Source organism: Meleagris gallopavo, chromosome 1 (genome assembly GCF_905368555.1).
Source record: "Meleagris gallopavo chromosome 1, MGAL_WU_HG_1.1, whole genome shotgun sequence".
NCBI lineage: Eukaryota > Metazoa > Chordata > Aves > Galliformes > Phasianidae > Meleagris > Meleagris gallopavo.
Genome location: NC_139404.1, coordinates 181,140,589 through 181,166,417, shown reverse-complemented (window position 1 = coordinate 181,166,417; position 25,829 = coordinate 181,140,589). Strand labels below are relative to the sequence as shown.

At 34.7% G+C, this 25,829-nt stretch overlaps 1 protein-coding gene across 1 annotated transcript in view; it reads left to right on the top strand.

The window, feature by feature from the left end:
* CNTN5 (contactin 5) overlaps positions 1–25,829 on the top strand; it is a 591,619-nt gene that overhangs the window by 496,480 nt on the left and 69,310 nt on the right. The window contains exons 13-14 of the mRNA XM_085216325.1: positions 24,814–24,941; positions 25,372–25,547. Of these exons, the coding sequence (XP_085072451.1) occupies positions 24,814–24,941; positions 25,372–25,547 (304 nt within the window). The remainder of the gene's footprint in view (positions 1–24,813; positions 24,942–25,371; positions 25,548–25,829) is intronic.

Below are 25,829 nucleotides of genomic sequence, written 5' to 3'. Positions count from 1 at the left end.
CATGTTGTAGTATAGCATTAATGTTTTTTGATTGCTGTTTTTTTTTTTTTTTCAGATTATTGTTTTTATATCTTTTCTTATATCAAAGCTAAGAACTTCATATAATCACAAGATAAAATTATGCTAAAATCTGTACATTTTGTCAACTGTGAACTGGATTTCCAGAGAATGAAACAGTGAAAATATTAAGGGCTCAGAATACCTTTATTCTAAATTGGAGATAGCTTCCCTTGTAGATATCAAGCCCATTTCATCCACAAAGAATCACAGGCTGCTCAAATATCTCTCAACTTTCAATAGTTTTTATTTTAATTGGCTGTTGTTAAAATGAGAATGTATTGGTAACACTGTTCCCGTCTGCCAGTTATCTTCAAGTTCCCTCCCAGATTGCCAGATTCAGACTTGATACATTTAATTCCCACAATTTTCTAATTAGAATAGGACAGAGATATTTCTAATATGTTGAAATGTACAATTTATTTGTTGTGTAAAATCAATAATGTGACCCACATTTGGAGTAATGAGGATAAGGTCTCTGTAAGATCACTGACTTCAACAATTACTGCAAGAGCACATTGCCGAAACTGTACAATATCTCTGTCAGCGACGTTCAGGATAATGACCAAAACTGTAGAATTAATTGGAAGTACCATAAAACTGTTATCCAAGGAACTTAACCCTTAAGCTACAGAGAATCTTCTCTTAAATAATACATATGAAAATATATATGCATCTATTTCATGAACTCTATTTATATTAAAAAAATCTTTGAAATACATATACATATGAATTTGTGTGTGTGTGTATGTGTATATATATAGATAAATTTTTTTTATATATATGCTTAAATTACTCTATGCATCCGTTCATGGAATTTTATTTCTTGCTACTATAATAGAGGTGCACGTGATTATCTGGTAGACATCAACAAGACTTTCCTTTTTTTCTGTGCAGGTGAATAAGTAGTACAGAACAGATACAGAATAATTAGCTGATTACTTCAGGCAATCCAGTGCTCCTTTACGTATCTTCATGGCTTATCTTGGTAATAGAGAGAAAAACTTAGAATGAAGCAAAAAAAAAAAAAAAAAGCTAATAAAATAGATATGCACTAGATTAAGCATCACTGAAACACTCCATGTTAGCCAGAAAACACAGAAAGAGTCATTGAGATTATTTGATAATCTCATAAGTGAGGGCAGCAGGTATGTAGCTTTCTACTGTATTTGGGAATTCTGCAAGAGAAGTTCAACCTAAATTTGGAATAAGAACTCAAAGGAAAGTTCCTAACTGATTATTTCCACATGCCTCTCGATGTTTTCAATTTGTTTTGGAAGCTTAGTCTTGTAAGGCGTCATTGCTTCCAGATAAATATATATCATTGTCCAGAATTTCAGATCACTAGATGGATACCAAAGCTTCTGAGTGACCTGAAACACTCAGAATTTCTTTGAGTATTATAGAAAATATTCTTAAGGGGTCAGTGTGTGTTCCTGTCTCTGTATAAGCAGAGTGGAGCTCTGCAAACAGGAATCTGACTTTGACAAGGACTGCTATTATCTCAAATCACTTCTTCGGATTCCTTGGAATGAAAATAATAAATTAGAAATGTACTTTGCAGCGACTTTGAGCATTAATTGTTCATAGAATAAGATCATCACTTGAAATGGACCTTGGAAGGTCACTAGTCCTAGTCACTGAAACAGATCATCTGACAGTGCTTTGGAGCACCGCACTTTGACTGCTTTGAATATTAACTCTTGACATCAAATGGGATACTGAAGAAATCAAAAACTTTGCTTTGATTGCTCACTGATTATATAATTGGCCCTAATTTATAGTTAAATATGATGGGATAATTCCTGACCTATTCTGTTTAAATCTAAAATAGGAATTGTAAATATTGTAAATAAATTTTGAATTGGGTAGCATTAGCCCAAAATCTGTCAACCCATTTGTCTTCTGTGAAGGACATAATCTCCTGTGGTTCATGGATCCTGTAATGTTATGAATTATTACAACAGGCTTGGTAGAAAACAACATTGAACACTATGTGAAAGGACACCTGAGTTAATAATCTCTATGTTTTATGTTTCCTATATTGTTGGCAAACCAGTGTTATTGCCTTTCAAGTCCAATTTTGCCATGGTTACAAGTTTATGTTTTTTACTTTTTTGTATTTCCTAGTCTGGAACTATATGACTAAAATACCTTGTTTGTCCTCTGACCCACTAAGAAGGGCCACTGCACACCATGTTCCAGATTAGTGCACTTGTACCCCTGCAGCAAATTTCCCAGTGCAAGGGAGCAAGTTATGTCATAAGTTTTGTCTGGATGGTTTTCTCATGGTTCATTATCTTCTCTGGTGCCTTTGATTGACAAGGGATTCCCATGTGTGGCAAGCCTATGGGCAGTTCTTACTCATACAAACACTGAAAACTGCACTCATCCTCATGCATTTTATTAAAAACTTCAGCAATAACTTCTTCACTGAAGTGAGAAGACTAGTCTGTCTGTGAGCCTTGTCTCTTTTTTGCAGTGCAAGGATGTCTTTTTAACCTTCACCAAAAAAAAAAAAAAAAAAAAAAAGTCTTTCAAGTGTGAAGAAGAGAACTTCACATCTTTGCTCTAGAGTAGCCACGGTACTGTGACTTTTCCCAGAGTAAATGGAATGCTCAGTGTCCTCTGATGCCATCATGACCTGTCACGTGCGATCAAGAGAAAATGATACACTTGCAGAGAGTACTGATACCCTCAAGGAATGGAAGCAAATACACATAAGGGCAATAAATTCTTCAAATTGCTGTTACTTGCATGGCAGGAACAGAATGCATTGACTACTTTACAGATGTACCAATCTCAATTAACTTTAAAATAAAATGTAGCTGATCATGATGATAGAGAAAATACAGTGTGAATGGATGTTAAGATAAACATCATCTTAAATGGATTGTACTGTAAATGCTAGAAAATTACATTATTTGTATGTCTGAAAAAAAAAAAAAGAAAAATTTGAACTTCTAAAATTATTTCCAAGTCAACAAGAGAGAATACAGTGTATGTTAGATGTATTTTAAACATCTGAAAAATCTGTCTATTAAAAATTAAATTTTTAATATATGAAAGGAGCTATTTACTCCACAGGTAGATAGCAACTACTGGATTTAAAGAATTATGATTTGATCAGGATAGGTTCCACAGCAGTTTGATGTGTTCTGCAAATCCAGTGTTGGTAGAGAGTGATTTTCTGCATTCATGGAAATAAAATGAAACAACTTGTCTTTTCATACATTAATTAATCTTCAGGAAATGTGCACAGATGAATTTCAAATAAGAAATTACATAGTCTTAGAAATGTCCTTGGACAGTAATTGGTCTTAAGTTTCTTCTGCTTTAAAATGTTTTACTAGGTGTAGGGTAACTTCTAAAGGCAGCTAAGAATATGCTCCTTAGTAAGTGCTAGTTGGAAAAGCAAAAAAGAGTCTGATAATTGAATTTTTCTTAGTTTTAGAGAGGTTAGAACTGGAATGGACAACTAGATAAGCATGTCTGAAGTACTTTATAGCTCAGATCCTCCAAATTCCCTTCACTCTGTAGAGTAGTGTTTGACTGTAGTGCGTCTTTGAGAAAGAAACCTAGATTTAATAAAAATGCATGAAATGTGGTGTACCACACTGGGGAGGGATTTTTTATAAGGATATGTAGCAACAGGATAAGGGGAAATAATTTTAAACTGGAGGAGGGTAGATTTAGACTTAGGAAGAGATTCTTTACTGTGAGAATGGTGAGACACAGGAACAGGTTGCTCAGTGAGACTGTGGATGTCCCCACCTTAGAGGCATTCCAGGCCAGGCTGGATGGGGATCTGACCGACCTGGTCAAGAGGGAGGTGCCCCTGCCTATAGCAGAGAGAATGGAACTAGATGATCTTTAATGCCCTTTCCAACCCAAACTATTTTATGATTCTTTGATTCAATTCTATAATCAGCTCCTACTTTGGCAGATTTTGAGAGGGAATTTCTTTTAATTTTTTTTGTAGCTTCCTGCTATTTACACTTTTAATTCCTTTCTCTTCTACATTATGAAGTATTTTGGGACCTAGCATTCTCTCATCCTAAATAGATTTCTGAATGATGTTCTTTTAAGCTAACTACACAAACGGAACAAAGTTTTTCATTATACAATGCTTTCCCTCGATCTCTGCTCACTTCACTTTTTTTTTTTTTTTTAGCAGGATTCTTTTATAAAAATTCTTTTTGCAATATGAATGTATGTAGGTTGCTCAGAAGCAATCACTGCATTTCTGAAGCATGACAAAACAGAAGCAAGGGCCAGTCCACCACCTGCATAGCAGGAGGAGAAAAGCAGAAAAATTTTGAAAGATGCTTCTTCTAGCTGTCAATCTGCTTCAAAAAATGTAATAATTTAGTGGCTACATAAAACTAAATATATTTATTTTCATAGTTATTATTGAGAAATTAGGAATATCACTGTCACCACTGCTGAAACCTATCAGCCACCATCTCATTGTGTTCAGGTCCACTATTTGGTCTCCATTAACATTCAGCAAGCATCAGTGAATGTCAGTGGGTGCCATTTTTTACCATGTGGAGGAATTCAATTCCACATCTTTGCTTCATATGCACTTCCAGGCCTGACACCATTTGCCCCCCTGCTGCCCTACTGGAATAATGGTGGGAAGATTAAATCTCTATTGCCATACCACCATCTACCTCTGATTTCATGGGCCAACATAATGAAATAGGAGGCACTACTTTTAGACATGTCCTTGCAGAAACATAAACATTTTGCAGCATTTCAGTGTCATTCTCAGGTCAACATAGCAAGGTAAAAATACTGTTATCTTCTTTTTCTACTTATCCATCACATTAGTTAGTGAAATCCAGACAGAAGAATTAACTATCATTTTGGACTGAATTGGCATGATGCAGTAGCAGTACAATCCAGATCTGGACTTACTTGGTTCAAGATTGGAAAGTGATTGTACTTCCAAGATCACCAGCTAATTCCTAGCTATTCGTAAAGGTTTGTAATATGACGCTCCTTTGCTGTCCAAGTGATAATGGAGGACAAGATGTACCTTGTATGGTGTGGGAGAGAAGACTATGCACTGGTGAGTGTTAGCAACAGGCTAGGGGTATATGGTCCATACAACGTAACACACCTTTTTTTTTTTTTTCTTAAATTAGCATACTCTCTTTAAAAGATCTAACAGACAAACAAAACCTCCTAGAACACAGATCATACTTTCAAATTTTGTACCATGTCTGTCTTAGCTTTTGTCACATAATGATGAAAGAAGATATTGGTAAAATACATGAGCTGTGTTCAGCCTCTGTGCTAGGTGATGGATCTCTAGTACATGTCGGAGATGGCTGAAAAATTCCTCCTTTCAGACTCTAAAATAGATTAGATGCTGCTCTGCCAGTTTTCATTACGCTAAACTAGTTTGGCAACAAGACTGCTTCTGTTTTGAAGTTATCCATTTTCTTAGGGATAACAAATATTTCAGTTTTCTCTCTCACCATTGAAATATAGCACCTCTGAACAGCTAGCACCTCTGCCTTTCATATATTTAACAGAAAAACTCTAAGGAAAAGAGCACAAATTAAAATTTGAAGTGATTTAAAGACACTCTGAACTATTCTGTGAGTTGCTAATGAATTACTATTTATAAAACATTCAATAGCAGGGGATTGATTCAAGAGCAGACAGTTCTTAAAACTTTTATCTAACATCCACAGCTGTGCTGAGTTAATGAAGATTTGCAATTACTATGAATTTTAACTATATACATATAATATTCAGCTTTATTTTTAATTGTTTTGTTTACAAAATGCATGCATTAATATCATATTTTATGACTTTCAAAATTACCAGACAGTAATAGAGAAACTCTAGGTAGAAGAGTTTATTTCTGTCTTTTTAGAGATGCATTATGAGAGGTGATACAATGAAAAATAGAAGTAGTCCTATTAATTTATTCTTCTGAAGAGAGTTCATAATAGATTTAGTATTAGATATTTTCTCAGCTCCATTGTGTCCCAGTGATTTATAGTACAAATGAAATTATAGTCATATAAACACTTTATTTAAATGTTCCTGAAAGGAAATTTTAAGCAATGAGCAATCAAATACTTATAAAAAATGAAATTAAGCCCTAACTATGTCAGGGAAATTTAATCACTGATTTCCATGACTGAGGAAATTTAGTCTTGAGTAATCTAAGGCAAAATTTATACTAAAACTGATTTATACTAATAAATCTATCATAGTGATAGATAATCAAATACTATAAGTCTATTTCTAATTTCTATTCTTTTCTTACATCTCTTGTATACAAGTGTAATTTATTTTTTTTATATAATTAATGTCATTTCAATTGATAGCCCCGTTACAGGGTGGAGATAAGCAGATGCTTATGGGGTCCCCAAAGAATCCACAGACCTGGAGGTCAAGATCAGGCAGGATCCTCTACGTTCCTCCCACTCTGAACGCTTCCTTACAAAGGGAAATATGTGCAATTGCTTTTAAATTTATTTGAAGGTACATAAATGGCATCTATTTTCAGAACTGTCACAATTGGTTCTGAAGCCACAACATACGATAATCATTTTGCATGTTGGTGTTGTAGGGTCTGAGTTCAGGCTGCTGGTGGGCAATGTGGACATTGTTTTGCATTGAGACCAACTATATTGCACTGAGAACAATAATATCTGAGAAATAACATATAGTGCTACTGACAGAAGTGGAAAATACTACCTAGTGTTACCATTTTTGGTCTCATGTTCTTACTTTGTTTTCCTTGGACTTACTTGGTCATAAATGCCAAAGTCTATAATTGACTTCCATCTGAATACAGTTATGTTAATCTTTTTTACAAGGTTTGCTCCCTTGCACCACCTCTATCAGCATATGAATTATTTTTAAAAAAGAAAAATGGAGCTGCTAGACACAGCTCAAGCAATAAAAGACTCCAAGCTTCTTCTCCTGTAGTGTATTCTACTTTTTACCAGGAGTTATTTAACTGAATGTAGTGTTAAATCCTCTTCTTTGTAGACTGAAAGGGAGATATTAGCCAAATGTAGCACAGTCTTTGTCTATCAGCATGAATGTGGAAATGCTGGAGCAGAGTAGCAGTTTCAGACAGTAAGGCAGCACTGAAACATGCTGCTTTTAAGACCTCTCAATTATTTTCTTTGGATCAAAGATGAATTCCACTGCAATCATCTGAGCCATGGGAGTAGCTGATATCCTTACTAAATGAAGTACAGATGCCTTTCTAAAGGTCCAACTTCATGCACCTGTCAGTCTTCTGATTTTATTCATCAGGCAATCACTGCATTTCTGAAGCATGACAAAACAGCAGCAAGAGCCATTCCATGACCTTGGTAGCAGAGGTGGAAAAACAGAGGAAAAACAGAGAAACCTCACAGATGCTACTTCTGCCAGTCTGCTTCAAAAATTTAGTAATTTAGTGGCTAGATAAAACTAAATGTTTCTTTTCAAAGTTATTGCTGAGAAATATGACCAGCTTCATCCCGGATTGTATCAGAAATAGTGTTGCTAGAAATTTCATAGCTAAAAGTAGATTTTGCCAATATTTTATTGTAATTCACTTTTTTTTTTTCTTTTGTAAGTAGGTCACTCTGAAAGTAATTCCTCCTATTTGTTTTCATGGGAACTACAACAGATACAAAGATCACAATAGCATTATCAGATAGAGGAAATTCTCAGCTAAAACCACTAGTTTTAATGTAGTCACCACCATGAGCTGTGTATTTTCACCAACCTGCATGCCAAGATCGTAAAAATCTGATGATGAAATCCATCACCCACTGCCTCATAGTGCTCACATCCGCTGTTTGGTCTCCATAAACATCACTGTATATCAGTGTCTGCCATTTTTTACCATATGGAGGAATTAAATTCCACATCTTTGCTTCATACACATTCCCATATCGGATGCCGTTTTGTCAGATTCTCTCTCTGCTGCTATTTGTCACATGGCATCAAAGTGTAATGGAATATTGGTGGAAAGATTCAACCTCTACTGCCATATCACCAATACCTGTCTCTGATGTTGTGGGTCAACATAATGAAACAGGTAGCATTACTTTTGGAGCACCCCTTATATATATCTTCAATTAAAATAAGTATTTTCCCTTAGTTCCTTATATAGAAGTACTTTTCAATATTTTCTGTTGAAGAAGGAATCAAATTCATAAATAATAGATCCAAAACCTCTAGATATGATACATAGAAATATAATGTTTTCATGAAAAATCTCAGATTTAATGTGATATTGTAGGGTTTTACTGTCAGATATAGTCATTTGCCACCACTGAAAGAGAATAAATTGTCAGGCATTCATGTATGCATTCAGATGAAGATAATTACTATTTTCTTCACTGCTACATAGCTTAATAAAAATATGAACCTTACAGATTAAAAAATGAACCAACATACCACAGACAGTGGGGTCAAAAATTATAGTGTATGATAAAAGATTGTGTTTTATTTTATGGAATACATTTGAAAGTCTAAGTTGTAACCTCTGCTGAATGAAGTGAGGGGAGCAATTAGATAAGCAAATAAAAAAAATGTTTTCAGAATAAAATACTTTTGAGTATGGGAGAAAAGCAGTCAAAAATAAACTGAGATTTTATTTTTTAAAAGAGTCTCAAGAGAAGGCTTTTATAAAACTGAAAAATGCTAGGTAAAAAGCAGGCTCTATATGAGGTTTTCAGAAGCCCTAAAGTACTCAAGTAGTCAAGTTGATATGGCCAAAAGAATCACAAGCAAGTGTTCATTTGTATAATAGATTAAGCAGTGCTCTGCGCAATATCCAAACCCTTCGGAAACTGTAGAGCTGAGTTACAGTGGACCTGGAAATGAGCTTGGTTTTGTGTCTTACTAGTGTGACAGAATATGTATGACATTTGGATGTGGTGCTCAGGGACAAGATTTAGCAGAGGGTTGTTAGTTACAGTAGTTTGTTTTGGTCGCGGTTGGACTCGATGATCTTTAAGGTCTTTTCCAACCTGGGCAATTCTATGATTCTATGATTCTACTTCTTTTTTACTCAAATAGTAGATTAAGACTACTCTCCTATGTTCACACTTGAAAATATATTTCATCAGTTTCCTACAGTAGCATTTTTATATTTCACATGCAGTAGTACAACTCATTCATCTGTACGCTGAAGATACTGAAATTCAGGAGAGAGAACTTTTATTTTAAGCTTGAAATAGATAGATGCTTTGGAATCAAAATGATTCAGTGCTTAATAGAGGTAAAATATACTTCTAAAAAATGTTGAAATTTATTTCTGATCATATCACAAATCTGCATTAATCACATTTTAAAACTAGGAATTTCAGTAAACCATATGTTTATTTTCCTTCTCTCTAGTATAATAAAGAACATAGAGATAGGGATAAAATGAATGGCTTTGTATTTTTACCTAAAAAACATTAATTAAAGGAAAACTTGCAAAAGTAACAAATTTTTAACAAACAATTGTGAAACTATTGTGGGACATTCTTAGTTTTTTGCGTAACTGAGTTCGTGATCTGGAACCACTGTACCATGAAGATCCACGGAGAAAAACAAGGGAAGGGAAAGGAAAAAATCTTTAGTTATACAAAGTTGAAAAAATTAGATCAAGTCTTCTGGGATAGCTTTCGTCAGGATTTCTAAGTCTGCATTCACCTACTGCAAAGATTTCTCTTTGTCTTCCAAATTCAAGGCTATCTGCAGAATAAGCTTATAAATTGTTTCATATAGATAGCTATTGCAAGAAGCCGTGATTAAATAGACTCAGGATCAACCACAGTTATTCCACGGTGGATTACAAAGGATTCTCTGGTTGAAAGACAGTAAAGAACATGAAGATCAAAATGTTCTTCTACCAGTGTATTTTTTTTTTTTCCGTGGCATATGTATCAAGTTCAAGCTTATATCAAGACTATTAAATAGAAACAGGGATCATGCACATGGTCTCACTGTACTAGAGATATAATACATTTCTCAAGAGTTTTCTGTAGTTTTCATGGATTGAGCAGCGTCATATACTCGTAAAATTCAGTTGCTCTGCAGAAGCTCTTTCTATGTCTGACTCACAAGAAAGAAAATAAATTCTTGAATAGTTTGTTCTAAAACCAAACACAGTGAAGCCACATAAGGAACGTTTGTTAACAGCACATAAGCAATCTACTTGTTCCAGTTTGCTAAATAAACAAACAAATAAATAAGTAAATAAAATTAAATGTCTCACTAGGTTTTATGTGAATTAAATAGTCTGTCCTCCTGTGTTATTGGAAAGTCAATAAAACCATAAGACTGTCATAGATTCAATATTGAGTTTGGACTAAATGGATGAAAATGGCAGTTCCTCATCTAACTCAGATTCAGAATAATTATAGAATGACAGAATAAAGTTCAGTAACACTAAGAACTAGAAATAATTGTTCCATCTTCCTCTATATGTTCCAGAGCTGACAGCAGTAAATTTGAATGAAATATTTTTTACAATCCATCATTTCCATTTTAAGAAGAAATATTTGCACGTGTAGTCCATTATCATTATCAATGTATTAGCTTTCTTCTTTCAGGTATTTGGACCCTTACATTTAATTTATATACTTGTGAATTTTATTTTAGTATTAATATAATATAATGTATTAATAAAAACAAATGAAATTAAATCTTATGGCTAATGTCCTAACATGAAAACGAAAACCTGTGTAACAATGTAACAATCTATAGTAAGGAGCAAGACATTATTTAATTGCCAAGATATTCATTGTTTAGAAATGATTAATTCATGTGGCATTTACAAAGATGAAAATGCTAATTCTATAATGAGGTAATTAGAGAGAAGCATATTGCCTTGAATTAAACAATAATCTATCTGTATGTGTCCCTGAACACAGACTTAATCTAAGTGGAATTTTTTAAAATGCCTAGTATTTGATATTTTTTATGAAGATGTTAATATTTTGCCCAACAGATGACTCTGCACATTGAAATAATGCTTCAATAACACTCAAATATTTATGTTCCAGTAGCTCTGCAATATTTAAATAAATTTCCATACATAAAGCTATTGATCTGTAAAATGAGTTTTAAAGGGGAGGAGGTAAAGCTTGGCATTCTTTATTTATAAGTTGATTTTGTGGTCAAATAAAACCTGTCAAATTTGTTTTGAAGGACTCTGAATACCTATTTTTTTTTTTTTCATTTTTGTCATGGAATTGATTGAACACTTTAATTGAATACCCAGCTATGCTTTTGGTTTTAGAGTTTTCCAGAATACAGATTTTTAACATTTTATATATGCCTCATGTAGCAAGTTGAATATCCAAACTGTTTACTGACATATTCTCTTAGAAATATACTCAAAATTTTGTCAAAACCCATGACATTCTGGAAATCTGGAAAAGTAAAAGATAAAATAAACATTCACACACCAAATATAAACCTTCTACAGCCATAGATAGTTCTGTTGAGTTAGTTTATACGTAATAATTACATTTGGAATATGGGAATATCACCCAAAGTTTTGGTACTAGAATATTGACCTAAAATATGTTGTATTTTTCTGTTGTGGAAATTCTTAGCAAAGACAAGGGAAGTAAATAATTCAACATGGCCTTTCAGAATGTAAATGGGGGCTGTGATAAAGAAGGGGACAGACACTTTAGCAGGATGTGTGATGATAGGACAAGTGTAAATCTCATCAAGCTCAAAGAGGGTAAATTTCTGTTAGATATAAGGAAAAAATAAATAAATATAAGTAAAAAGTAAAATAAATATAAGGAAAAAAGTGTGGTCAGGCACTGAAACAGGTTGCCCAGTGATGTGGTTGATGCCCCAACCCTGGAGATTTTCAAGGCAAGGCTGGAGAAGTCCCTGCGCAGCTTGGCATCTGTCCGTGGATGTCCCTGTTTGTTGCAGGGGAGTTGGACTAGATGGCCTTCAGAGGTCCCTTCCAACTCTAAGGATTCTGATTCCATGATAAGATGCTAAAGATGCTAGTTTAAGTTATTCCAAATACCTCCCAGTTCATACTATCAACTTGTGTTTGAGTAGGAATCTCCATTAGATTCAACATCTGAAGTTACTAAATAAGCTACTTCAGCAATATGGATAAGTCTAGAGATCGCAGTGTTTGTAAATGTCCATTCATAAAGTTTGTACATGATCTTGGATCTTGAGGAATACCTTGAATATACTGATATCCAGGGAATGACATGCTTGATATTATCAAGCTCACACTCTGTGTCCCTCATTAAGTTCCAAACTTAACTTCTCAAAGGACAGTTTTTACCTAGCAAAGATTGAGTTATGCTGTATAAGCACTGACTTGTTGCTCACTAGAACCTTAGGTTTCTGCTTTCATGAACAACATTAAGTAAAATCATCTTATAAAATGGGTTTCCATTTTTGCTGAATGACCTTGGCCATGAAATCTTAAATTAAAAGAAAGTATACTTTATTCATTGTATTCATCTACTTTTCTGCAGTTACAAAAAATGCTGTAATTTTATTCGAGATACTATGTGAAAAGCTCAGCAAAGGTTAAAGTTTCACTAAATATTAGGGGAAAAAAAATGAATGAGGTTACAGATATAATCTCAGTTCAGTAGGAATGCACATAAACGTGACAGAAGCATGAGTCAGACAGAGTTTTGAGAATTTTTCTGCAACTTTTCAATAAAGTGAGCACTACCCAAAGCACCAAAACACTTTGAACCACGGGCGCTATGCTTTTCTTAGAAGTGAAATAAAATCAAGGAGCATTTTTAAAATGAAGCAAACTTGGAGAAAGAAAAGTGAACATATAAACAGATTATTCGCATCCACTATGTCCTTGGAAGGATCATCCTTCCCTTCAGGTTTGCCCTTAGTTCAGCAATGTTTAATCAACTCTCTAGAAACTCTGTATGTAGCTCTCACTGGGTCCCTAGGAAAAATACCTTTCTTTTCATCACCTCTGATCCCTGACTGTGTCTGTTCCCAGACTTCAGAGGAGAAGGAAAAGGAGATGCTGAAACAGTGAACTACACAATGACAGGCAAAACCAATGCTATCTGTTGCTATCTTCTTTAAGCACACATTTACACTTCTAGCTTTAGATATTTAGCTTGGCCTTGCCAGGTCCCTTGAATTAGTCATGTGCTTTAGTAGAATGATTCAGAATACGTAAGTACAGTCATTAAAAAATGATCAGCTTAGTTTTACATACAGAATGTGTCTGTGTGTGATACAGTGGCTATACAATGGCTTTAGATTAGCTATATAATGAGCAGAGAGTTCTCTGCTGGTTTGGTACTCCTCTGTAACATCCTTAGAAAGGACCTTGCTACACTTACATGAATTTGTATTATCTGGTGAGAGTTTATCTGTATAATTATATGACACAGCTTCCTGCCTGGTAGTGTGATAAACCCAGTGACACAGTATCTTTCCCACCCTATTCTCTACAATCTGTGTTACAAGATTTATAATGTTAGTATTGGTAATGCACTTTGGAGGTAATCTTAAAGTCAAGAGGTGGACGGTAGTTAAGGCCATAACATGCTGCTTTGAGCAAGAAAAGCTACAGGGACAAAAGACTGAAGAAGAAAAAGGTGAAAGGAAAAAAGTAGAATTTAGGAAAATGGAGAACATCACAGGATTACAGAGTCACAGAATTAAAGGAGTTGGAAGGGACTTCAAGAGATATTTGAGTCCAATCCCCTGCTAAAGCAGGTACCCCACAATAGATCGCACAAGTAGGCACCCAGAAGGTTCTTGAATATCTCCATAGAAGGAGACTCCAGAATATCTCTGGGCGACCTGTTCCAGTGCTCTATCACCCTTAGCATAAAGAAATTCTTCCAATTTTTTGTATGGAACTTTCTATATACAAGTTTTAGGCCATTGCTCCTTGTTCTGTCACTATACACAACCGAGAAGAGTCTGGCTTCATCCCTTTGCCTCCTATCTCTCTTTAGATATTTATTAATGTTTCTCAGTTTCCCCCTAAGTCTTCTTTTCCCCAGGCTGAACAGACCTAGGTTACTCAGCTTTTCCTTAGAAGGGAGATGCTCCGGGCCCGTTATCATCTTTGAGGTCCTCTGCTGGACTCCTTCTATGAGATTGCTGTCTTTTTTGAATTGGGGAACCAAGAACTGGACACAGTATTCTAAATTTGACCTCATGAGAGCAGAATTGGTGAAGGGAATCACCTCCCTTTACCTCCTGTCCAGATCTTTTTAATGAAACCCATTGGCCTTATTGGCCACAAGGCCACACAGTGAATGCCTTAATGCCATTTTGACTACCTCATAAAGCAAACATGAGCCACAACTGAGTATTAGAGTTTCCCATTAAAATTACAACAGCAGATACATTGTGATGCTCATCAACTGTGCCATCAGTCTCTAGGCATTATGAAGCTAGTACCACTTGCTCCTGCCTGTAGATTGAAACCGGTGAACTCTCCAATGCCCTTTATCAACTGATGGCATAGCACTGATGTAATAACAGTTCATATCTTGAAATTAGCAACTGGGCATCTGCATCAGAGAGAATAAGTGGTCCCACTAGTGGGCTGTAATGATGTGTGCCTATACTTAACAAGAGTTCAGGGATACCGCATTCCTTGTACCAAAAATCTTGTGGCTTAATCAGTAGCAAGAGCAATATAAATTATTGAAATAAGACTGGGAGAAGAACTCATTAACAAGAAAGAACTGGGATTCCTGATGGATGAAAAGCTTGACATGAGCCAAGAGTGTGTGCTTTCAGCCCAAGACAACTATAGCCTGGGCTGCATCAAAAGACAGGGCAAGGGAGGTGATCGTGAGGAAAACTGCGTTCAGGCCTGGGACCCCCAGCATAAGAAGTATGTGGAGATGTTGGAGCATGTTCAGAGACCAGGAGAACAAGGACAGGCTGGATGGGGCCATGAGCAGCCTGATTTAATGAGTGGCAACTCTGTTCACAGCAGGAGGTTGGAACTAGACAATTTTTAAGGTCACTTCCAACTCAAACCATTCTATTATATATATATATATATATATATATATATTCTTCCAACTCTAAGCCATTCTGTTATATGGCCTTGTGGCATTAGCAGTTGCATCCCTAAGTGCATCTGCAGTCCTCTTTGGAGTGTGTGACTATTGCAACACAATATCTTTGCAGAAGCAGTACAAACACTTACAGACAGGAGATAGAGGTTATTTACAGAGGGTTTGTACATGAAGTAAAATAGGATGAGCATGAGAGCACAGGGCACTGAGCCTGAGTGTGTCTCTCAAAGAAGTCTGTGACCATCTCACTACATGTAGCAAGAAAATCCACAATAAAACACCTTAAAAGAACTTTCTTTGGAAGCAGCCTGGTGGAGTAGCACAGATGTAGTCACTGAAAAGTTTTCATTGTATCATTATTCTTATTTATGCCCTATTGCTCAGAACTTATGTCAGCAGAATAATTCCATCTGTTCTCTTGCACAATAACACAGTTGTAGATAGATATGTCATAAGAAGCAATTCCAACTGAATTGTTATTGCAACATATAATCAAAATCTTTTGAATCATGGCTAAAGTGCCAGACATTCCAAAGTAAATTGAATCTGTTAAGTTTAAATGAATCTGATCAGTGGATTATTTGTCAGTGAGAAAATTTTACCATTTTCACCCTTCATATTAGTGACAGTACAGTTCTCTGAAGGGAACATGTCTTTTAACTTCCTTTTCCCAGTCAAAGGCCATATATCAACTTTTGATACTAGAGGGGGAAAAAAAAAAAAAAAGGTTTTATTTCACCATTCATAATATAAGATTATCTTCCAGAATGCTAAGTGAACTCTGCTGACCCCAAAACTAGCAAAAATAAGATTTGTCCGTTATGACAAAGTCCGGCTTACTATTCCCACAGTCTAGAAGCAGTTTTGTGCTAGTCTGATGCTGTTAAACTATGTCTCCACTGAACTGATGACCTCTCCTTTCCTCAACATGTCTACATTGGCAGATCAAACTGTTTTTTGTTTCTTTGTTTGTTTGTTTGTTTGTTTCATAAAATATAAAAAAGCTAGTACATCTCAGTCACATTCAAAGGTTAGTTAAGTAACGCCTCACAGAGAGGCGTTACATATACTGAGATTACATATATGACATTGTTGAAACCAGAATTTTGTAAATTATCCTCTAATTCAAAAGTACTAAATGAAAATTCATGGAATGATACATAACTATATGGACCAGAGGATCCTTAAAATGGTCTTAGTCCTTACATACCGTGAGCATACTCATTTCATCGTAGTGCTTATTTCTAGGAGAAATTAGACAAAATCTGATGCATCTTTTGGGGTTGTTTCAATGTGTTACATCAAAGGCACATAGAGATCATATGATCAAATACTTTTCCTTTTCAGTTCTCCCCTGGGGTATATAGATGGATTCAAAGCCCTTTTGCTGATTTGATCCATATCTGGTAGCCACTCTTGCATGTAGTCAGCAGCTGGTGCTGGTACTTGGCTATCTTGTTTGAAACTGTGGCATTTTGCTCCCAGTTAATGCAAATAACTGACTGCCCAGGTAAGTAAGGGAGAGTGGGCTGTGTTTAAACAATGTAGATTAAGTAATTGTCATCTGTATTTTTTTCCTGTCTTTTTTTCTCCTGAGAGTATGAGGTCTACCACAAAGGCTGTCTGCTCTCTTCTACCAGCTTCTCCTATTCACATGGGAAAAGAAATAGTATCTCTAACAAAAGTATTGTTCAAGTAGGTAGGAAAGATTAACTTTCATTTCTGTGTTCCTTGGAGATACAAATTGCCATTAATATTCTAGCAGCGTTTTTATAGAACACGAATCAGTGTTGGAAAGCAGGTTCCATCCATTTGGATGTTAATACAAAGCTTACAATAATAATACTTTAGTTAGATGAATGCTGCCCTGAGCATACAAATACTTCCAATGTAAACATCTAATTTACTGTCTTAAAATGTACAAGCATCACATTTTAATGAAATTAAAGGTTTCGTGCCGCAGGATAATATGGAAATATTTCAGCTGTTTGTATTACATTGCTGAAGTTACCACTTCCAACATAGAATTGTTTGTCTGTTTTGAATTGTGTCTTCACCCAGTATAAATCAAAACAGATCCTTATGGCAGAATAAAACTATTTCATTGTACAGTGGCTAAATGTCTGCTCTCTTGAGTACCTACTCTGTCTGGATTTTACTACTTACATACATCGCCTCCAAGCTGTCTTTCTAATGAGTGAAAAATTTAAATATCTTTGAGGAACTAAAATTTCTCCATTAATTTCTCTTTTTATTCCTGGGGGAATTATGAAATTCTACAAGAAATTTATTATTTTTAAAGCTTCTGAGAAAAATAGGATAAGTTAATAATTAATTGCTATCATTTAGGAACACGGAAAAATTTATTACAATAAAAGCCTTTTTCTCGAAAAGCAGAAACTTTTTCTAAGTAGCAAAATATTTCTGACATTGAGATGTGTAAAAAAGAGGAAAATATTTACTAAAATATTAGTATAATTTTTAATTTTAAATGTATCAAGAATACAATATGGTAAAAAAAAAAGAAAATATTTTCATCCTTTTTTCAGTCATTTCAAAATGTTTTGATGCAATTTGTCTTAAAACCAACGTATCTTATAAAAAAGGATTCAAAAGAAATTTTAGGTTAGAATAAAGCTTTTCTAGCAGAAAAGCTAGAACACTTTTCTTGAGATAAATTTTGAGAAATTCTTCCAGTTCCCTATTTTTGCAAGTCAAAACACATGCTGGGGCAACACATTAGAGCAGAATTGCAAGGTATTAGCAAAGTAATGCGAAATATTTGATGCGTACAAATTGATCTCTTTTATTAAAGGCACTAGTGAAAAATAGAATAATTAAAAAGTTTATTGATTTGTTTACTTTTTATAGGTAATATATCACAGATTTGAATCTGTTCTCCATTGCAATTTCTTTGAATTCAGTACTTTAATGCTTCAATTTTAAGATCTTCATATCATCACTGGCATTCATGTTATTAAAATCTAACTGTGCTGAAGTTCTGATCTGAGTAGGAGACCTAATAGTACTGTTAAAGCTGATAACAACTGGTCCACTTGTATGGAGAGAAAAAGCACTTCAAGAGATCATGTTAATTCTGACATATCGGTGGTTTTCAGCCTTTACTGCTCAACAGCACTTCAGAAATTGTATTTATTCCCTGTTCTGAGAACAAACACTACATTTTCTTGCCAGTAAATTTAAGTAACATGTATATATAGATACCATTTCCTTTCTTTCATGTGCAGATGTTTCTGTACAGCAAACAGTAAAGACAAAATGAGAGGGGCTGTTGTGCCTCCTTTGAAAAATCTCACCATAAGACAGTTTGCGTAGATTAGAATAAATAGAGCTGAAAGTAGCGTACAGCACATTAATGATAAGTCTTAGCATATTCTCATGACCTAGGACATCACACACAGGAATTGCAGCATTATAAATGTTTTAAAATCTGAAGAAAATCCAATTTATTCAGTGTTGTGCCAAGAGACTGGGTCAAACATCATCTTTTTTCTAATTAGGTCAAAAATATTCAAATGAAAATCTCCATCTACTGTGGTAATATAAAACATTTATATTAAGTAGTGGCATTCTGGTTATTTAAGTGTTTTTACTATAGCAATAACTCATATCCATTTCCTGTGAGATGTAGAGACTTGTACATCTATTATGAAAGACTCAGAGAACATGCAGGGAAATGAGAGAGCTCACAGTCATTCAAGGAGAAATAAAGATTTCAGCTATTTACAAATACTTGTCCTGATTCCTTGTAATCTACATTAGAAAATACTGACAGGTCCCACATCCAAGCTAATGTGAAATGACAGATTGCTCAGATCTGAACACTGTGAAAGGCCACAGGCTAAGTGAGTCAGAGCAACTTCTCTGCGTTTGCATCTTAAAAGTTCTTCTTTCCAATATGCACACAAACGAATTTTATACTCCTGTTTTTATAACCCAATGCAAGGAAAAAAAAATAATGACTTACAATTTCCCTTTACCTATCTTCCATGTGTTAAAGTTTGCAAAGCTTTTGAGCAACTCTTCTCATTAATCTTCCCCTGATTGCTTTGATTGCTATTAGTACTTTAGCATGGAAATGTCAAAAACACCAAAACCAAAAGAATTAAAAGTATAAAAATGCAAAAAACATAGCTTAATCAAAGTATTTGTTGCTAATTCTTTTTTTCCTCTCAGAACATACTCACATAATTTGTTCTTTTGTGGGCTTTTTTATACTGTATTTCTTTTTTCGAAATACATAAATCTCCAAATATATTTGGAGGCTGTCTGGCTTTCATTTCCAGCATTGTCTCTTCTATTGTTCCCCAGTAAGATCTTGATGGATGTGTAGGAATTCTAACTGTATTCAACCTCTCAGCTCCTTCAACATATGGATCTCATTGTTCATCATAGTCTTTAAAACAAAACATAGCCACGTTGTCAGTACATCTTCTTGTGAAAATCTATTATGAATGATAAAATAGAATCAAAATTAGTTTACACTTCTCATTATCTTAATCTTGCTGGAATTCTCTGCTCACTGATTTCATATGTGATAGGAAGAACAAATGCACATCCTGACAATGATGGGTCAAGGTAAAACGATTTCTGTTGATAAAGAATGATGAGATTTTCCATCCTATAAACCAGTACGTCCTCTACTGGTTGTAGATAATATCTGAGAACTTCTTTACTGAATTGTAACAGATATTATAGAACAAATGTATTCTATAATGCAGAAGAGCAAAAGAGGATATGGTCTATTACTGCATTTCATTTATCAATAAGAACTAATTGAAGAGAAAATTATTATCAACAATATGGCAGGCAGAATAGATATCCCTGTTTTTATACAAAACAATGATGAGTGCACGTTCTCCTTGTTTATCCTTTCCCTCAAAATAAGAAAAAAGATTACAACCGCTCTCACAATCTTTCTCCATAAAACAATAGAAAGGAAGAAATATACTCTTTGTTAAAGTATAATTCTTTGTGCCACAATACTACTTCACATATGAAGTAGTATTGAGTTTGACCAACTCTTAAGTACTGTATTCTACTTGATTCTCTTCTCTAAATCTCACCAAGCCCAAAGGAATCTGAACTTTGTCATTCAGATTTGTGTGCACCTCCCTTTCTGTTCATCCCATCATCAGTTTCCACTGCCTCTCTTCCAGTCAAAACTAAGCAAGGGCATTACTGGGTGACACATGGAGAATTTCCAAACACAATCTTTAAGCAAACAACAGCATTTTGTATGTGTGTGGTTTCTATTCTTCAGCTTTCCAGCAGACACTTCTCAGAAAATATCTTTCTATATACCAAAGCAAATCAATTTCCCATATGCAAATTGCATAAACCTTCCAGATAAAACAGCACATATTTATCAAGACTCTTACCTTTCCTACTATACACTTTATTTTTAAAAGAAGAGTAAAACTGATGAAAGCGCTGATCTATGTGAGCTAATGGACGAGGGGAAATGGCCTTAAGTTGTGCCAGGGTAAGTCTAGGTTGGATATCAGGAAAATCTTCTTTACAGAAAGGGTTGTTAAGCACTGGAATATACTCTGCAGGGAGGTGGTTGAGTCACCATCCATGGATGTGTTTAAAAACTGTTTGGATGTGGTGCTCGGGGATATGATTTAGTGGAGGGTTGTTAGAGTTAGGGTAGCATGATTAACTCATGTTTCGTCTCAGTGATTTTAAGGTCTTTTCCAACCTGAGTGATTCTATGATTCTACGATTCTAAGGTTTTTGTTTTTGTTTTTGTTTTAACAGATGTACTAAAAATATTTCCAACCTTAGATGTTGCTGCTGGAGAGTAGATTCAAGTAGATTGCAAATATTTTTAGAGTGAAAATACTCACTTGGAAATATTGTCTGAAAACTGTAATTACTGAGCATTTTCCAGCCTTCTATTGTCAATCCAAGTCCAATTCTGAAGTTTTAAAGAAAAAAACCCACACTCTTGTGCATGCTTTTATGGTTTTCTAACAATTCTCATCCTAGTTTACTGGGTTAATCAGTAATTAACAATGCTGACTTCATAGTAATGCTACTCACGTGTACTTCTTAGCTTGCTGCTATTCTAGACAAGGAAACCACAGGCATTGCAAGCTTATATCAAACATTTACAGTATTTGAAATAAAATCATAGTGGAAAAGTACAATATTCACAGGTATCAGATGCATTTTGAAATTCACATTCAATTTCAGTTTAACTCTCTTCATTTTCTATTGAATTATTTTAGCTTCATAGGTATACAGTATACAGTAACACGTGTTGAATTGATTCCTGAGGCATTTAATGTCAAAGGCCATCGTTGCATTACCTCTCACCACCATCATCAGCAACACAACCTATATCCCTTAATTCTTCAAACTGCCTCTAACATTGTACTACAGTCTCAAGTCAATTCCTTCCCCCACCTGACCCTGTCCCAAAATCCTGCTGACATTTGAGAGCCTCTTCAGTACTCTTGCTCACATCCAGACCTCGAAAGTATGCACACACACAAGCCTCTATATTTGTGCAGTAAATGATTAAATCCTCTAACAGGTTTTGTGTCACATTCATCAGCATATTATCATGTCCTGCCTGTGAAGGGAAAGTGAGTGATGAGATCAAAAAGGGAAGGGATAGGCAATATCTAGCCCCTATTTGGAATTGGTTGATAAAATGGACACCAGCCAATTCAAAGGAGGAAACACAAGACCCTCTCCCATAACTCAACTGTTTCTTGGGCATCATTCTGGACTCTTCCAGGGGTGATAATCTCAATAATAAATAATTAAAAATAATAAATCCATGACACTATCACACTTATCTCTCATCCATCCAATCTCTATATTCTCATCTATAATCATAATCTTTCCAAATTTTCTAATAAGTTAGTAATTTAGCTTTTTTTCCTGAAGTGTTCAATTATCCTTAACTGTACCCCAACTTCGTTTCTTCTCTCTTTGTTACTCTTATTTATGATACTAAAAAGCCTTTTGCTTTGGAATTTTCTTATTAAAATATGACGACACACTCCACAGATGGTCTCTCCATGACAGAAGTATTGGCAGGGAAGGAGGAGAAGCCTGTGTTCCTGTTGTGTGTAAAAAGTGTTATATGAATAAATAAAGCATTTCAGTTTCCATCACAACAAGCCTCTGGCCTTTTCCCAAACACACAAAAAAGATAGAAAGCAAATTAATGCTAATCATTTTAAGGAAAGTAAATTTCTGAGTCATATAATTCACCAGCATATATGTTTGCAGTTCCTTTGACTGAGCAATTCTTTTTCTCATGGATAGCAAGAGCTTTTAGCTAAATAGAAATTTAACTGATAGTACACATAAGGCTCATTAGATAATTTTCCATATTCATCTATCTTTATTTTCCTCCAAGATCAGAAGGAAAAATAGTTTTATATCAAAACTTATATTGTGTGTAATATAATGTGCAAATTTTATAATTTGCAAAAATTATAGAAATATCAGTTCATTTATTTGGTGCTGACAGCACATTGATGAAAACAATTACTGTTCTGCAAAGGCTATCATCATACTAATAATACAGTGTCTTCAGAGTGACCACTGAGTGTCTTAAGAAGAAATACACAAAAGCCTACTTACTTCAGGAGAAAATGAAGGAAGTTTACATCCCAATCATTTCCCAAAACAAATTTCATTCTAGTGAAACATGTATTCCTTTTGTACTTCAGAGGTAAAACAAGTTACAGATGTTCCTACAGATTGGGAAGATGGGCCTTCCTAATGGAGAAACAAACAAAAACAAAAACAAAAAAAAAAAAAAAAAAGAAGCTCAAAACTCTGAACTCAGATTAAAAAAAAAAAAAATTTCTAATACAATTATGCTTTGTTTAAAATTACCTTTAGACAAACGATATGATTCAAATATTGATACATATTTGTTTAGAAGAAGAAGGGAGATATATCATTATATTACACCGGGGAATTTTGTTGTTGACATGTCCTTCCTCTGTCCCATTCATCTTTGAATCTATTAAGCTATTATTTTCTTCTATCGCTCTGCTGAGAGTAGTGACTGGTTTTACATCTGAAATGGAGTACATTTTTCCTTAGAATGGAATTCTGTTCTTTCCATTACTATTTCTATAAACTTAATATAATAAAACACCGTTTATCACAGTCAGACAATAGCATGTTTTAATTTATTTTTTTTTCTAACAACAGAAAAAAAGATATACAGTCTTATATTGGCAATTTGACTTGAATACATTATTCAATCGCTCTCAATTTAAACAGAGGTTAAATGAATTTTGCACTTTAAGTTGTTCCGCCTACAAAGGGAATTTTTTACCTTGGTTGGTTGCTGAAGAGAGGGTGGAAAGAGCCACCCACCTCCATAGATACTTTCTCTAATACAGAAAGAGATCTTACCTTACTTTCAAAATACAGGAGAAGGAAACATTTCAACTCATCCATTTCTATGTGATGCTTGCAAGTACTTGCTGAGGATTATCTGGCTTCAGTGTCCATGATGGCTGAAGAGTTTCAACCCTCAGTTCTCATGTCCTTCAGAGGACCCTCCCTAACCACCACCCAGTCTGGGAATGAATGTGTAATATCTCCAAGCACGGTTTGGCTTACACACCATGTTGGAGGTAGCATTTACCCTAACAGCTCTCCTCTGGCAGAAGAGAGGCAATTGTTTTTATATTATTCTCCCAGGGCTGCAGCTTTATCATAAAAACAAATTTTTTAGAACAGCTAAAACATGTTTATTTTCACTTTTGTTTATCTTCAGGTTTTATATGACTAATATAGTGTAAGCAAAGACTGAATTTGAAACTTCTAAATATAACAGCTGAACATTTTTGATGAGTATAATTCAGCAGTGTTACTCACATAGAGATGTAGTGGAACTGAAATTACACAAGATTCAAGGTGCAAAGGAAAAAAAAAGCTGAGCTAAAAAAAAAAAAAAAGGGGGGGCCTATATTACACTGTGTAGTAATATCATAAATCATATTTTGACCAGATACAATTAATATTATGAGGCTCTTTCTTTCTTTTTCTTTCTTTCTTTCTTTCTTTCTTTCTTTCTTTCTTTCTTTCTTTCTTTCTTTCTTTCTTTCTTTCTTTCTTTCTTTCTTTCTTTCTTTCTTTCTTCCTTCCTTCCTTCCTTCCTTCCTTCCTTCCTTCCTTCCTTCCTTCCTTCCTTCCTTCCTTCTTTCCTTCTTTCCTTCTTCCTTCCTTCCTTCCTTCCTTCCTTCCTTCCTTCCTTCCTTCCTTCCTTCCTTCCTTCCTTCCTTCCTTTTTTCCAGTTCTCTTTTACATTTTACTTCTCATTCTTCTCAGATTTGACTTTGAAGGTCATTTTTTTTCTTTTTCTGAATGAAATAGCCTGTGCTTGATATTGAAATTTGATTTGACAATAATATAGAAGTGAAACTTCAAAGACAAAAGGTCTTATTAGAATTCACTACTGATATGTGTCAGAGGATACTAACTCACTGATGCTTCCCTGTAACTTATTGATTAAAGGTTGAGAAGGCGTAAAATGGGTATATTGAAGCTCTTTTGAAACAGAGGAGAATTAAATTATCATCTTCATCATACTTAGTTATGGAAGCAGCAGTCCTCAATCTTATTTATTAATTCTAAAAATCATCATGGAATTTGTCTGCTAGGACTGGAGTTATATTCATATATTTTTCCTTTTCAGGATAACCATTCTTCCACAGGGAAGCTTGAGAATTCTGAATGCTTCCAAGTCTGATGAAGGACGGTATTCATGCCAAGGTGTAAATGTATTTGGGTCTGCAGAAATTGTTGCATCAGTGTCTGTTAAAGGTATGAAAAAATACTTTAATGTTATTGATGATTTCCCGTTGTTAATGTTTCTTTACTGCTTACAATCTTCAGCCAAGCATGCAACAACACTGTACAAACAGAATAAGAGACCATTTAAAACAATCAGGTTAACCTCTCTTTGATCAAACACTGCATGAAACTGCACACTTCAGCTTTTAAATTTTAGCTGTGTGTCAGCAGAATTTGTATAACTATTAAATCAACCGGATCATAAATAATTCTATAAATAAAACAGAAGAAAACAGGGAAACTAAAAATCAATACCTCTTTTAACGTGCACTAGTTTGGCGAACTCATTTAGCCCTTACTCCTTTCTGCATGGGAATAAAGAACACAAAGATGTCTTAATATGATGTCTTTCTATAACTAGACTTCCAACCAAATGTTCTTAATCCTTCTATATTTCAAGAACCTACAAGAATAGAGTTGACTCCCAAGAAGATAGAGTTAACTGTTGGAGAAAGCATCGTCCTCAGTTGCAAAGCCCTTCATGATAGCACACTAGATGTCACTTTCTATTGGACACTTAATGGGCAGCCAATTGATTTTGATAAAGAAGATGGACACTTTGAAAGCATCAAGGCAGTAAGTGACCATGCATATTTTATGCACTGCAGAGTGATAACAATTTGCATGCTTTTACACATTATATAAGATAACTTGTTTCACTAATGTTGAAAAGAAATGTAGAGGAGGTGAAGATTTCAGAACACAGGGGTTAAGCCTTCATGCTAGCAGTGAGGCATCTGATGATCTTCCTGAGGGAACAGAAAGCAATTTAAATCCAACTCTTCTTAAATGATTCAAATGATTTTGATGTAGAAAAGATGTTTCTATAAGCATTAATTTCTTTTTCACAAATAACAT